The 14682-nt window shown below is 42.7% G+C and overlaps 1 protein-coding gene across 2 annotated transcripts in view; it reads right to left on the bottom strand.

Moving 5' to 3' along the window:
- VCAN (versican) overlaps positions 1 to 14682 on the bottom strand; it is a 117085-nt gene that overhangs the window by 101047 nt on the left and 1356 nt on the right. For both annotated transcript variants that reach the window (XM_014960516.1, XM_014960517.1), the window contains exon 2: positions 8137 to 8212. In XM_014960516.1, the coding sequence (XP_014816002.1) occupies positions 8137 to 8206 (70 nt within the window). In that variant the 5' untranslated portion in view covers positions 8207 to 8212. The remainder of the gene's footprint in view (positions 1 to 8136; positions 8213 to 14682) is intronic.

Here is a 14682-nt window from a genome sequence, read left to right as displayed (position 1 = left end):
GAGAACTGAAGAGAATAAGGGGGGGGGGAAGGAAAAATTGCTCATTAAGTTGATTATTTTTAACAGTGACAAATGACTTTATACAGGATAATGTATTAATAGTATTATCTAGAATGGCTCAACACAAGAATCATCACTTCATGGCCAAGCATTTTATTGCAAAAACCAAAAAAAAAAAAAAACCAGACTGGCCAAAGAATACCCAGAATTTTGAATTCCTTTCCGTCCATGTTTACCTAACTAGAAATTCTTGGGAACACACTGCAGACACTCTCAAGATGACTGTATCAAAATCGATTAGACCAGAGAGAGTGTAACAACAATGGGGTAGTCCTGTGCCAAAACACCAAAAGCCCAGCTGAAAACATGGATGAGCACATGTACCGCCAAAATGCTCAATCACACACATGTGGTGACATTTTCATTCTTCCATTAACTTGTAAACAGAGACCAACGATGGTAGAACCCACATTTAATAGTCAAACTAATCACTTCATACACTTTGGGCCCAGACCTAGCAAGAATCTACTTGTAAAACAGGGAATGACAAAACCAGGTCTGATATAAAACTGAAGACCAGAGAACTCCATAAGGCTTGAAGACAAGCCTGTAGAAGTTACTGAAGACTAAAGATAAGCTCAAAAGCCCTGATTGCATAAAAATTTCTTCAGGGAAAAAAAAAAAATCCACTGAGGGTTTTTTTTTTTTCCCATACGGAAATAAAAACTTGAGTCAATTGTTTGTCAAAAAATAGAAGGGACTGATTTTATCCTGAAGACGTACAGTATGGAAACACCATTGTATTTTATATCACCTATAATTTCTTGAAACTTCAACGAGTTACATTGGCGTAGAGATAAAGAAACAGAATGAATACTCAGTCCTATCAGTTATGATGGAATTACTGCCAAATTGCACAGGTGGGAGATTAAAATCAGTCTCAAAATATTTAGTATTTATTATGATCTCTTGTCATCTATATACATTACAGGAACTTCTTAAGTGAAAAATGACCCAGTTATAATTACCCTGACTGACAGAATTTTAATAAACTTTTGAGAACATTGTTTCTGGTTATGAGTGATCTGGAATATCAGCACGGGACCCTGAGGAAATTTCCCCTCTTTAAAATTTGTGTCTTCACATCAGCAGACTAAAACCCTTGGCAAACAACACATATCTTCATCATATGCAAACTAAATCTATCCTAAATTGGGCTACACCCCAGAATAGGAGACCATGTAGATACAAACATGCATGTCTAACTGTAGAAAGCATTATAAAACACTGTTTAAAAGCAGTCTTTGTTGTGATGAGAGGAAAGGAGAAGAAAAGGGAGAAGAGGGGAGAAGTTTTTCCTATTGAAAAAAAATGTAATATTTGACAATAAAACATAAGATTAAGTGATGTTTCTGCACAGTTCCAAGAAGCTTAATTTCTTGCAGCAGTCCAAGTTAGTTAGTCAAGCAGCATTTACTGGCCAATGCAGAAAGCATTAATATCTTCTATTAATCCACGTAGCCTTTTTGTTCCTTCAGCATTTTCTATATGCTTATATTCCATGTTACATCTCCTTTTCAGCCACTATCAGTATGTGATAAACCATCCCTTAGTAGGGACATGTCAAGCAAAACTACAAACAGAACATTTTGTAACTGTTTATAAATTTGACCCAAGGTGAGAAAGCAGCTGTTTGCCAATTCACTAGTCAGGATGTTCCCTAATGCTGAACACTGTTTTACAGCATATCTCTACCCTGCTGTACACAACCTAGAATACTTGTAACATCATGTACTCTTAAACAAGAGGACAGTTTTGAAATTACTAAACTGGATGGTGACTACTATAAGCATTTTTTTCTGTTGTTAACTAATATGTATCACTCAAGCATAATTAATTCATTAGGGAAAATACACAGACAATAAAGAATTAAAATACACAGCTAAGTCCAGATCACCTGGCCACAAACACTTATCCTGGCAAAACTCCCAGCAAAGTCAATGGGAGCCTTGTACAAGACAATGGGACCACAGAGTCAGGCCAAGAGCAGCACAATGCAGTCAGATTTTGGGCAGATTCAGTAGATACCATGCCTTAGCAGTTGGGTATTTTTGTTGCACTTCCCTGTTTAAATATTAAATATCTGCAGCATCAGAACAAGTAGCAGCAACAGAACACAAAATGAAAAACTCCTCTAATGCAGTGTCCTGACAGAAGACAGCCCTGTCAGGTCTAACTTACTGGGCAGGATTTTGCCACAACTTATTACTGGCTTATTTTCTCCAAACCTAAAGCTATGGTTTTGCATTTTTATCAGTTTATAATGGGGGTGATGGCATGCGGTGTCCTCTTTCTTTAAAAAACGAAAACAAACAAAAAAACCCAACAACAACACCAAAAAATTCCATCTTGCCTTTTCATGCTTTTTTTTTCCACCAGAAAAACTGCCCTAGGTCCTCCCAGTCTATCATTTCATCTGTAAAGTCAGTTTACCCTACAAATGACATATAGCTTGATATCTTTTCTTTTTTTATTCTTTTGAAGTGGGAGAAAAGTTACAGAAAAATTTCTTTCTTGAGAACAAAGTTCCTCTCTCTAGGGTTCCTTCTTCGTTTTTTCTGTCATAAATGCTAGAAAATTCTTAAAATAGAAATCTAAAAAAAGAAAAAACACAGAAAGGACCAAAAGTGGGAGATAACTCTGCCTTTTTGTATTACATTAACCAGAACAACCACACCAGTAGGTCCATAACAGACAAGAAGCCAGAAGAAAAGAATGCCTTACATGAAGTGACACTGCTTAGAGGCACAATTTTGCCATGGAATTAAGCTGAATTGAACACAATGCTGCTGCTGAGTAAGCATACAAAACACATGCTTAAAGAATAATAAAATCTACTTATTTTAAGCCAAATTTATGAAAGAAAAAAGCTTGGATCTCATTTTTAGTTCATCAACAATCTACCTAAACATATGCTTTACTGCCCTGACTACCAGTAGCAATAGAAAGGATCAGTGTTAATCTGACTACATACACTGAGCCCAAGAGAAGTTTTTTCATTAACCTAAATCTTTTAAGGATTTTTAAGGAAATAAAACAGAATGCACTGCTTACAGAAACCTGTATGAAACTCTGACAGCAGAGGTAACAGACTGAGACCCAACAAAACCTCTCACTGATTTTTTTACCAGGTGGTTTGTGGTCTGAGCAAGGAGAATAAGAGAAGGTGGCATTGAGTATTCTTTTGTATTCTGCAAGAAACTCACAGGAAGCCAGGCAAATGTAAACCTCAGCTGAAGAACTCAATATAACATATGCAGACATCACAGGCATGCAGACATATATTTTATAGCACATATAGAACATAAACATGATTGGATAAACTGATGTTTAAACTGGTATATTGTGTATATAACTTTAAAAGAGCACATCACACACTGCAATCTAGGGGATTTCTCACTGTCTTCTGGATTATAGGGCTTCCATGAAAGCATACTCACTCATGGCATGACAAAGAGTCACGCAAAGCGGGTAAGATAAACTCCAACGTTGACCATAATCACAAGGTCCAGGTTGTAAACTACAATATCCTAACACGAGCTAGCTCAAAGTGAGTAAATGCCACACTAGCAGTAGGCGTAAACCTTGCTCGTGAACTTCTGTCATTAATCCTTCACACGTACTGGAGCAAACAGCAAAGGTCTTGCGGAGGGGCACTCCCGTGACCCCAGAAGCTTACACCGTATTTCCTGCTGCCCTCCTGACAAACAGCTCCTGAGAATTCAAAGTCTTTAAGAAGCCATGCAAGACCATTCTCAATTTGCCCTCAAAGGAAAAATACTTTTGTTGCTACATAAAAATCTAACGAGCACACCATGCAAACACGCCAGGTATTTATGAATGTGACCATTCACAAAGATGAGAGCGGAAGAGAAAACAAAGACTGGAATAATGATTAGTGGTGAATGCACAAAACTTTGTGTGCTTATAAATTGCTGTGTTCTAAATTAAGCTTTAGTAGTTTTGCTATGACTTAATATTAAGACTCACAGATTCCAGGATTTACACTTTAAAAGATTTTGACAAATTTCCCATATGACTTTCGAAATAAAAATTTTTAACTTTCAGAAGAATTTTGCCTGAAAGCTTTTTAAAGGAAATATTGCAATCCACCATATTGAAGTGATTATTTAATTAAACTTAATGAAATCATATGGAGTGACACAATCCATTGTGGGAATGGAAGCATGGGAATTTGTGTTTCATGAAAGATTTCAAGCTTCAATTTTACATTCAAATTCAGGATTTAAAAAGAAACAAAGCTGAAATCTAAGATGTTGAACTCTTCAAAATGCAGAGGTATCTTTTGGTTTTAGAGTATTTTTGTAAACAAAAGAATCAGGTGTATTTGTAAAGATTGTCTGTAATCTTGGAACACACGTCCTCAAAAATGTTATTGAACAGAGTGACCAATATTTTTACAAAACAGAGAGATGTGAGTTGATCTCACAAACTCTACTGGATCAATTAATGAAAAGGAAAATGTTTTTCATCTTTGTCTTCTTCACCATGGCCATACTTTGAACATGTTTAAGACTCTGTATAGCAAAAGTATGGCCCCCAATTTTAAGAACAAACCCCACAAAGATCACAGTGTATTCTAGGAACATAAAGGCCTTTCTGAATTCTTCTGAAAGATTCAGGCAAATAAGGACCAGTCAGAACCTGGTCTATATTCCTGAGAAGGCCTTCCTGAGATGTTCATCTGGATCTTGCTTAAGTACTACAAATTCTACTTTGGGGACTACACCAGCCATTTAAGATGTGCTAAAAGGTGGAGTAAGCCAGGGGACATCTAAAGGTGCCACCCCATGTTCTATCACTCTAAGGATCCATCCCACTCCTTCCCACTTCCACTGATGCACTCCCAATCCCTGAATTCTGCCAGCACTACCATTTGTGCACGGCAGCGAGTCAGATCAAAAGTCTAACCCAGCAGCAAAATAACCTGCAAGAAATGCCACTTGCTGTTCTTTCAAACAAGCCATTTACCTGATTTGGTTGGCCATATACCCACATAAATACTAGTATCTGCACAAAGGAAAGCATGAAAACTAACACCAGGGGACAGAAAAGGGCAGGACTATCCTACCTAGTGCTAAAGTATATATGTGATTAGACTGACCATGGAACTATGCCCTAAATTAACAAGAATAGACTTTAAATAGGTCGTAACAGAAACACTAGGTCTGAATTTCTTCTCAAATTCCTTTGCCTTACTTATTCTATCTCTTTGCACGTTCCTCATCCCAATGTTGATTTGCAGGGAAAATTTTATCTTTACACTTCTCCTCGCGTGAGTGTTGTAGTACCATTTACCCCATTTTGAAAGCTGACCAATTATTGTTAACTTTGTACTTTCTCTTTGTACTATATCTTAAACCAGACATTTCTGCCTTAAAAAAAAAAAAAAAAAAAAAAAAGCTGCAACTTAGAATCACAGAGTGGTTTTGGTTTGGAAGAGACCTTTAAAGGTCATCCAGTTCCAACCCCCTGCCCTGGAGCAGGGACACCTCCCACCAGAGCAGGTTGCTCAAAGCCCCATCCAGCCTGGTCTTGAACCCCTCCAGGGATGGGGCAGACACAACTTCTCTGGGAAACTTGTTCTGGTGCCTCACCGCCCTCACAGTGAAAAATTTCTTCTTGATATCTCATCTAAATCTACCCACTTTCAGTTTAAAACTGTTACCCCATGTCCTGCCCTGGAAGAAATCTCTTTCCATCTTTCTTATAAGCCTCCTTTAAGTATAAGTAACTTGTCAAATCAAAACTTCCCAGTTCACGGCATAGACTTACAGTGCAAGTCCACGATCTCTTCTGACAATCACTTACTTTGCCTCTCCAAATGCTTCATATGAACAAATTATTAAATGTCAGATGTGAATCAAAAATCCAAACGTCAGTCTACAATAACAGACATTTTACTAAGCAAAAAAACTGAGGGGAGAAAAAAAAAAAAAAGCTTGAAATGTAAAGTCAAAGTTCATAACCAAATCAGTTTCAGCCCTCCACGAATAAGAAAACGGAAGCTCAGTTTTAGTGACTTGCCCCTGCCTGAGGCTTTGAGTCTGCTGTCCCTGAGGACAAGTCTAATTGTCCTGGCTTGTTGTATGTTTAATGAAGAATGGGAATACAAAACCAGCTTTAAGGAGGATGTAATGGTAGGAAATAGGAAAGGATGGGGATCCCAACCTGCTTGAGGTAAAAAAAAAAAAACCACTTTACACTTTTTTTTCTGGCTCCACTAAGCATAACAGTCTTTTTCTTCATCATACAGGACAGCCTGAAGACTTTGCTAACAGTAGTGTTCAGGCTGAGAACAGAAAAAAAAAAAAAAAAAAGAGTACATTGATTTTCCCTAAGGCTAAAATCGATTTAAGGAGTTCCTGGAAAGAAAAAAAAAAAAAAAAGAGTACATTGATTTTCCCTAAGGCTAAAATCGATTTAAGGAGTTCCTGGAAAGAAAAAAAAAAAAAAAAGAGTACATTGATTTTCCCTAAGGCTAAAATCGATTTAAGGAGTTCCTGGAAAGAAAAAAAAAAAAAAAAGAGTACATTGATTTTCCCTAAGGCTAAAATCGATTTAAGGAGTTCCTGGAAAGAAAAAAAAAAAAAAAAGAGTACATTGATTTTCCCTAAGGCTAAAATCGATTTAAGGAGTTCCTGGAAAGAAAAAAAAAAAAAAAAGAGTACATTGATTTTCCCTAAGGCTAAAATCGATTTAAGGAGTTCCTGGAAAGAAAAAAAAAAAAAAAAGAGTACATTGATTTTCCCTAAGGCTAAAATCGATTTAAGGAGTTCCTGGAAAGAAAAAAAAAAAAAAAAAAAAAAGAGTACATTGATTTTCCCTAAGGCTAAAATCGATTTAAGGAGTTCCTGGAAAAAAAAAAAAAAAAAAAAGAGGAAAAAAAAATATCTTGCTTTGAGTCTTGGAAAATCTATTATCCCAATTTTGTGAGTCTGCAGCAGCTGTGAGGACCTTTTCCTGACTCCACTCAAACTTTCAAATAACCATGGCAACCACACACGAATACATAACTTCAGTGTTAGCATGTAATCACCAAGAGAAATAGCAGGGGTTCTTCCTTTCCACCCAAAGCAAAGACCTGCAGCTGCCCTAACACATCCTTGCTCCAGACCCAGCAGCCAAGGGACCTGCCACCAGCTCAGCTCATGGCAGCCCCCACACAACAGGGGACTGGCAGCCAGACTTCACCTTCCAGAGGAACGTCCCCAGCTCCTCCTCGACAGATTACAGAGCAAAGCAGAAACTGGGGCTAATGGTTTCCCTTGCACCCCACTTGCACATGGCACCTTTCACCCTGACTACAGAAAGGGTGCGAGCTGTAACTTATAAACCCAAAAGGTTGGTGTGGCATGATGTACACAAGCACTGGGATCGGACTGGGAGGTGTGCTGAACCGGTACTCCTGCAGCCCAAAAGCTCCTCCATTTCATTCATCTTTTCTGCAGCCTGGCTAGGTCTGTCCCAGGAACCTGCTCCTATGCCACCAGCACTGCTTGCTGGTCCCTCTGTGGCACCAGGGTGAACCTCCCATGGGAGGTGTCTGCCCTCCACTAAAGTTATCCACCCCTGTCAGCCCTCATCTCATCTACTGCAAGGAGCTCCCTAGTGGGTCACGGAAAACGAAGGTGCAAGACATACCTGGCCAACAGGTCCAACATTTCAGACCAGGTTAAAGGAGTAAAATGCATTCTTGAATATCTTGAATAGAAGGCAATCTACTTGGCTTTACGCAATGTAATCCTATGGCACTCTCTTTATTATTACTTGAATTATAGTAATGTCACTTACAAACCTCAGAAGACATCAGACAGGCATGCAAAAATCTTGGCCAAAGCACCCTCGCCCACCAAGAGTTTTCTATGTCAATCAGTAAGGCAATGAGAAGAACACAGAGACAAAGTTAGTTACACAGTGCAGCGAAAAGAATGGCAGAAGCAAGACCAGAAACTGGATCTCCTGGGTTTGGGTCTCCTGAGTCCTGGGAAATACCCTACCAATTGGAACACTAAAATGAATTTTAATAAATAGTGCTGCATATAACAGACTTACCTTTAGGTAGCATGTAAGTTATAGCTAACGTAGAGTACATCCATAAGATACTTTTTATACTTAACAACATCTTGACCTACAAATAAAGAACGAAGAAGTGGTTAGTTTTGCATTATGTCCTTATCAAATGTTGTAACTCAGCACACCAGTGTTTGTCATTTATATGAGAATCAGACATCTACTTTTAAAAAAAAAAAATGTTCAGCAGGACAGTGAGTAATTCTTAAAATGGCAGAAGATCAATACGTTATTCACTGTTTCAAATTCATTCCCATACAGTGGTAGCTGTATAGGAGCATAATCTGATTAATTTTTTCCTGGTGTGGTGTTGCCAGTTCAGATCCAACCTCTGGGTAGTTTTATGTCTGTAACACAAACTACCCTGTCATTTAACAACAGCTAACAGCCTGGTTCACGTCAGAAGGGGCTCCCATGACAAACTTCTCATGAATTTTGATGGTGAGTCAACATCCACGGTGTGATCATTCCCATCTGCAAGTCGGTTGCCAGAAGACTTCCTGCTTCTCCATGTAATATTTTATGGTGGAAATTTGTTATAATGACAACGTGTCCTTCTCAAATACAGATCCATGACAAGTTTCAGGTTACTGAGTCCAGAGTGATATTCAAACATGTCAATCCCCTTTGCATTTGCTTCTAGCTTCCTTTACAGGCTCCACTTTCTAAGAGCTAAAAATTGTATGTACGTACCATTATGACATGCAATATATTGTTATCTATTCACTTTTATTCTGGATCTTAGTTACACATATTGAATCTGTAAATACTCCAAAAATTTCAAAAGTACACTAACAAAAGCATTACAAGTCCCATAAATGTCAACTATTATAATGGGTTTATAAACAGTCCTTCTTCCATGTAGTTACACATATGTACTATCTAGCCAATGTAAGTAATAACTTTCACCAATAGTTTGTCAAACACTGTCGTTGAAAATTTTTCACCACAAAACCCTGAGTTTCCTGCTATTACTGTCAAAATATGCTACTTGAGTTCTTTACTTGGGCAAGTAACCTGAAATAATAGTTTTTCCCTCTCCAGGAGACATTACAGCTGAACTCCTTTAAGGAACATCGAAACAGAGATTTAATAGATATACACCTGTGTTAAAACTATGGAACTTGTATTGCACATACATATTTTAGCCTTTTTTACATTAGCATTTTAGTTCTTTAGTGCTTCCATATAATGCTTTAGGGTTAAAACACTCAAAAACCTCCACAAGCTATACTGAACATGACGACAAGACAGAAACAGCTTCAGAAAACTACTGGTGACATGTTCACACTCGGGAAAGTTTTCTCCACAGCTTACAGCTGCAGCCCAAACTTCACATGAGTCTGTGTGAATTGGCATCCATCCTGTAACGGCTGAACATTTCAGAAAAAGATGCAAAACATCTCAGACCAAGCCTTTCCAATGAGGCAATCTCTGACACAACAGCATCACGTTAAAAATTCCCACCCAAAAGGGCTGAAAACCCAAGAGCTTTTCATTCCCCTATACGTAGATGGCCAGGGCCAGGCTGGTTGCACTGGGAAACATAAGGCTGCAACCTATTCCCAGGGCGTGGAGGAAGGAATACAGCTGCTTTCCGTGGAGCAGGCTGCAGGCTGCCAAAGACGCCCCATCTCCGCTTCAGACGCTCAATAGGGCTGAGCGTATAATGTGATATCACTTATTTTGCAACACTAACTTCATGGGGTTTGCACGTTTTTATGACTGAATCCCAAACAAGAACAGTGACTTCTTTGACTTCATTCAATTTTGAGCCCCAATCTGCCATAAAAAACTTTTTTTCTGAAGGCTCCAACGCATACCCCCAACACCATCCAGACAGAGTTTTATCCCTCCCGACACTTACACAAGCCGAGCTGTACATGGAGAAAACAAAAGTGGCTATTCAATAACTAACTTTAAAAATCCATACTGTGTCCTGGTATACCAGGTATGCCCTAGTAATTCCCTGCAAAAGGCTGTTGTGAGCAAGGAGATTGTACAAGGTAAGAACTGCAGACATTGAAGTCTTTTTAATGCAATGGACCAGCTCTGAAATAACAGACAGTCACATGTCTGCTTAGATAAACACTAAAATGATCCTTATTATTTCACAACATTAAAAAAAAAAAAATCAGAGGTCACACTGAGCCTATGGGTGTGCACAGACCAGAAGGCCTTTCAAGCAACCCCTGTGTCCTGAAACTGCTGGAAGCCTCAAGGGCCAAAACCACTGCAGACTAGTTCCTTCAGTAACACAAGCAGTCTGAAGAGAGCACAAAATCAAGACCTCCTCCACCCTCAGAGGCGGTGAACGCTGTACCTGCCCGTAAGACAATCCCAAGGCTCTAGCCCCTGTGAAAGCAGAGTGGCTCCAGACCTTCTTCTGAAATGTGTTCCCCATGTGTCACACACTGGCTGCACCAACAGCTAAACAAAATTCTAGAACAAACTGTTTACAAGTTTAGCTTTCCGTGTTTACCCATATGCTTTATCTCCCTCCACCTCCAGAAGGCAACCTTGGCTTTCGGGACCAGAAACATTGGAATTGAAGAAATTGGCCAAGAAGAATACCTGCTCCAGCCCCGGCCAGGAGTACCTGCGTACTTCGCACATGCCAATGGGAGGCCCGTTGCCCTCAGAAGTTCGTTGCAGTACTGTCACAGTAAGAGGTGGTATAACCACTTCTACAGTTGGTAAGATGACAAACCCTGCTGGGACGCCCAGAGCCAGCTGAGAGGTCTCAACATGAGCTTCTGCCCCATGCTCCACGTCCAGAGTATGGGGAGGACTTCGTCTTCTTTGGAACCTCTCCACTTTGCCCACAAGCACAGAGCTCTGATCCTCTGACACCGTGTTGGTGACTGTATTACAAATGCAATATGAGGAATCTTACTGAAAAAAACCTCACAACTTCATCTTCCAGTCAGTAAACACAATAAATACACCCACGATGAAATATGAAAAGAGAAAGACAACCATGGAAAGCACATTTTCAAGATATCCTGTGACTGGTGAACTCAACAGGAGAGAGCACTTGTGGCTATGAGGGCTACTTGGCCTTTCACTGAGCAGTGCAGGAATTGCACCTGCTGCACCAAGAGCTCTGACAGCTCAAAAAAATTGCACTGTTGGAGCATGGAGCTTAATGTGAGACACCTGCCAAAAATCCCCACCTGACCCTTGGTAAATCATCTCTCCACCTTCTCTTTTTCTAAACCTCCTCCACCCTGAGGTGCTTGCACAAAGCAATGAAAACCTTTGGGGGAAAAGTTTTGATTCCCAGCCCTTTGGCTCTCAAGTGTGATTCTCATGCAGCCCTCCATGCACAAGGGTTTTCACACTCTGGTCCTTGGTGGGCTCCCATAAACGCTCCCGAGTGCTGTTCCACTACAGCTGCCAGAATTAAATGTGCAATTATCCCTGCCACCCTCTCCAAACAAGGCAGCACAGCCCTCCAGGGCAGCCTAGCCTAGGAGAAAGCAGACCCGGTACCAGCAATCCTCCTCCAGAGCCCAAGACAAGGCAGAGGCTGCTGCTTAGACCCGGTTCCTGTTTGGGGCTGCCCACATTTCCAGGACATGGCTATCAGATGTGATGACTCCTGCCTCCTCCCCTTTTGCTGGCAGAGTCTGCAGCTGACCCTGCTCTCTTGTATCCTCCAGGGCAAAACCCCTGCTCTAAAACTGGTTTGTATGTCCCATTCCTGCACTCTACAGTTTACAAAAGCCTCTGCTGGCTGGCTGACGTACTGCCCCTAAGTCTACTGTAATTAGCCAAAAATCCTTGTAACCATACCTTACCTTTTTCCACAAGCTTTTTTTTGTCACTACACCTAGAGTAAGAGAAAGCCATAATACTATGGACACGGTAAGAAAATCCTGCCAGCTCAAGACTGCAAGACTTGAGTAAGTGTTTAATTTCCACCTTCTGTTGAAAAAGTATCTCACTTAACGTGACCAAACTTGGGCTGCCTGCTGGCTAGTTTCCAACTGGACTGATCCATTTTATTAAGAGCTACTACAGGCAGACTCATGAACACTAGTAATTTGCACTACCTTTTTAAACTGGACGCAACCCTGAGCACAGTGTCTTTGAAGCACAAGATGCCAAGTCCTTGACAAACTTCACATCTTTAAAAACTTGCAGCTGAAGTTCTCTCTGTGGGGAGAAAGCAGGGCTCCTATTTTTGCAGGCACTGCTACCTTCCCTTACCACAGCAAAAACTCTTAGGAGCAATAAGTTCTGATCAAATTCCAGCTTGTGTTTAGTTTACAATGTAAGCTTGATCTCACACCAATGCTATTTTAATTTAACCAGATGGGAGAACATCATGTCTCTCTTTCTGTTTTAAACTCCAGGTTAAGAAAGACAGTGAATTGTCCCAGCGTGGAACAGACTAAAAATCTACCATCAAAAAGCTATTCCAAATTTCTCTGAAGTCGGGACAATGAGAAATTAGCTACTTTCAGAGAGGTGACACTGTCTTTAAAGGCTACAGCTTCTCAGGTCACGCCGAGATGGATTCAGCACGTGCTCTACAGCTGTATTGTGAAAGCTGGACATGTTCCTTCCACACGTAACAAGCAGCCTCTGCCCACTGACCCTCCTTGCCTGCACAGTGAAAGTCGGGTTCACATAAAATTAAAAAAAAGAGAAAGAAGGGAGGGGGGAACCCTAACAGAACCTGCCACTACAGCAGTGAATTGAGGCTGCTGCTCCTACTAATGGGCAAAACAGTAAAATACAGAGTTTTCCAGTGAAACCACAGCAAGCTAGAGATAGATATCCATAGCCTGAAACCTCTGCATCTGCTGTCCTCTCTCCAGCGCACACAGCCTGCGCTTCCTCCTGCTTTTGAGGCCCTTTGATCCTTTTATGCCATCCCACGGTTGGTTGCTGGCATGTACCAACCTCACCATAAGCACTGCCTAATTAACCTCACTGCTCTCACCACCGCCTCTCTGCCATGGGACTAATTAGCCGGCTGCGCTGCCACATGGCGGACACGGCCTGCGTCCCGATCCGTCGGGTGGCGTCCGCTCAAGCCCTTTTATCACTTGCAAAGGTTCCCTCTTTGCAGGGAACAACGAGATCCTCGGGGCATCTGCCTCCTCCCTTCCTCACTGCCTCCCGCAGCTGCAGGGGGACGGAGGGACTCCTCCCGCCATGGAGCCTCCAGCCCCAGGCAGGGGCGCAGACGGGAAAAAGTGACCAGAGCACAGCGTGTTCTGGCACTCCTCGCCCTGGCTGCCGACGACGAGGAGCTGCTGCCTGAGGACATCCCTCCCAGGCCTCCACTAATTTATGCCAGAAGCGGCTCTGGGCTCTTGGACGGCCTCGCCGAGACACGGAGGAGAAAACGATGGCGGGGGAGGCGAGGTGGTGGCGACGCTCAGGCGAGGCGGCCGAGCATCACCTCACGGGAGGGCTCCTTCCTAGGGGGAGATGGGGACCTCTTCTGCCCCAGGAGAGACGGGGACCTCTCCTGTCCCACCTCCCCTCAGCACCCACACCACCGGCAGGGAGAAGGGAGCAGCAAGGTGTGAAGGGGGGGTGAAAGGTGTGAAGACACAGCTCATGGGCGACTCCGCCATCGCGGGGCTCAGCCCGTTGGACAGAGGAGGGTTCCCTCAGGGCACTTTATAGCCTCCTCCACCCCTGGGTGAGCGGGAAGGCGGGGGGTGCTCTCGTCTCCTTGCCGGGAGAGGCGACCACCCGAGCCCGCCTCAGCCTCGGGGAGGAGGGGGGAGGGCGCTGAGGGGGCCCGGCCGGAGGCGGGAAACGCGGCCGCGCTGTCAACCGCCACCCGGCGGGGGGGGAGGAACAGCCCCACACGCCGCGGAAAGAATTTAAATATATATATATAAAAATTTATTATGATCATAATGATTTTTTTTTTCTTTCTTCCCCCTCCCCTCCTCACGTCTCGGACGCTGAGGGGAACCGGAGCCCTCTGGCGGGAAACCAGAAGGGACGGCCCCTCCCGCTGACCGCCAGGGGGCGCCGCCGTGCCGCCGCCCGGCCCCGTCCCGTTCCTCGAGAGCGGCCGCGCCCGCCCGCGGCGGGACCCCCCGGACCCAGACACTCCCCGCACCCTGCCCAGGGATCCCCCCCCGCACACCCGCAACCGGGGACCCCCGGCAGAGCCTTTTCTTCATCCCCCGCTCCACCGACAGCGCGTCCCGGGGGGGGCGGGTCCACCCCGCCAGCGCCCATCGCCGCCACCGGCCGGGCTCTCCCCTGCCGGGCGCTGCGACCCTCTCTCGCTCCCCCAAATCGTACTCGCTCCTTTTTGGGGAAGGAAACTTCCCCTTTCGCTCAGCCTTTTTGTGGAAATATAAAAATTAATAATGATAATCATAATAATTATAAAAATCTCCATTAAAAAATCCACCCAAACCCACCCAACATTCACACTCTTCCACCCTGGGATAGGTTTCTGCAACACGTTTCAACACTCCTGCCTTTAAAATAAAATTAAAAAAAAAAATTAAAAAAAGAGGGTTTTGCTGTTGTTTTTTTTTT

The sequence above is a fragment of the Calidris pugnax genome, unplaced genomic scaffold (assembly GCF_001431845.1).
Source record: "Calidris pugnax isolate Ruff unplaced genomic scaffold, ASM143184v1 scaffold326, whole genome shotgun sequence".
NCBI classification, from domain to species: Eukaryota; Metazoa; Chordata; class Aves; order Charadriiformes; family Scolopacidae; genus Calidris; species Calidris pugnax.
Note: the sequence above shows the minus strand (reverse complement) of the source record. Positions and strands in the feature narration are given on the sequence as shown.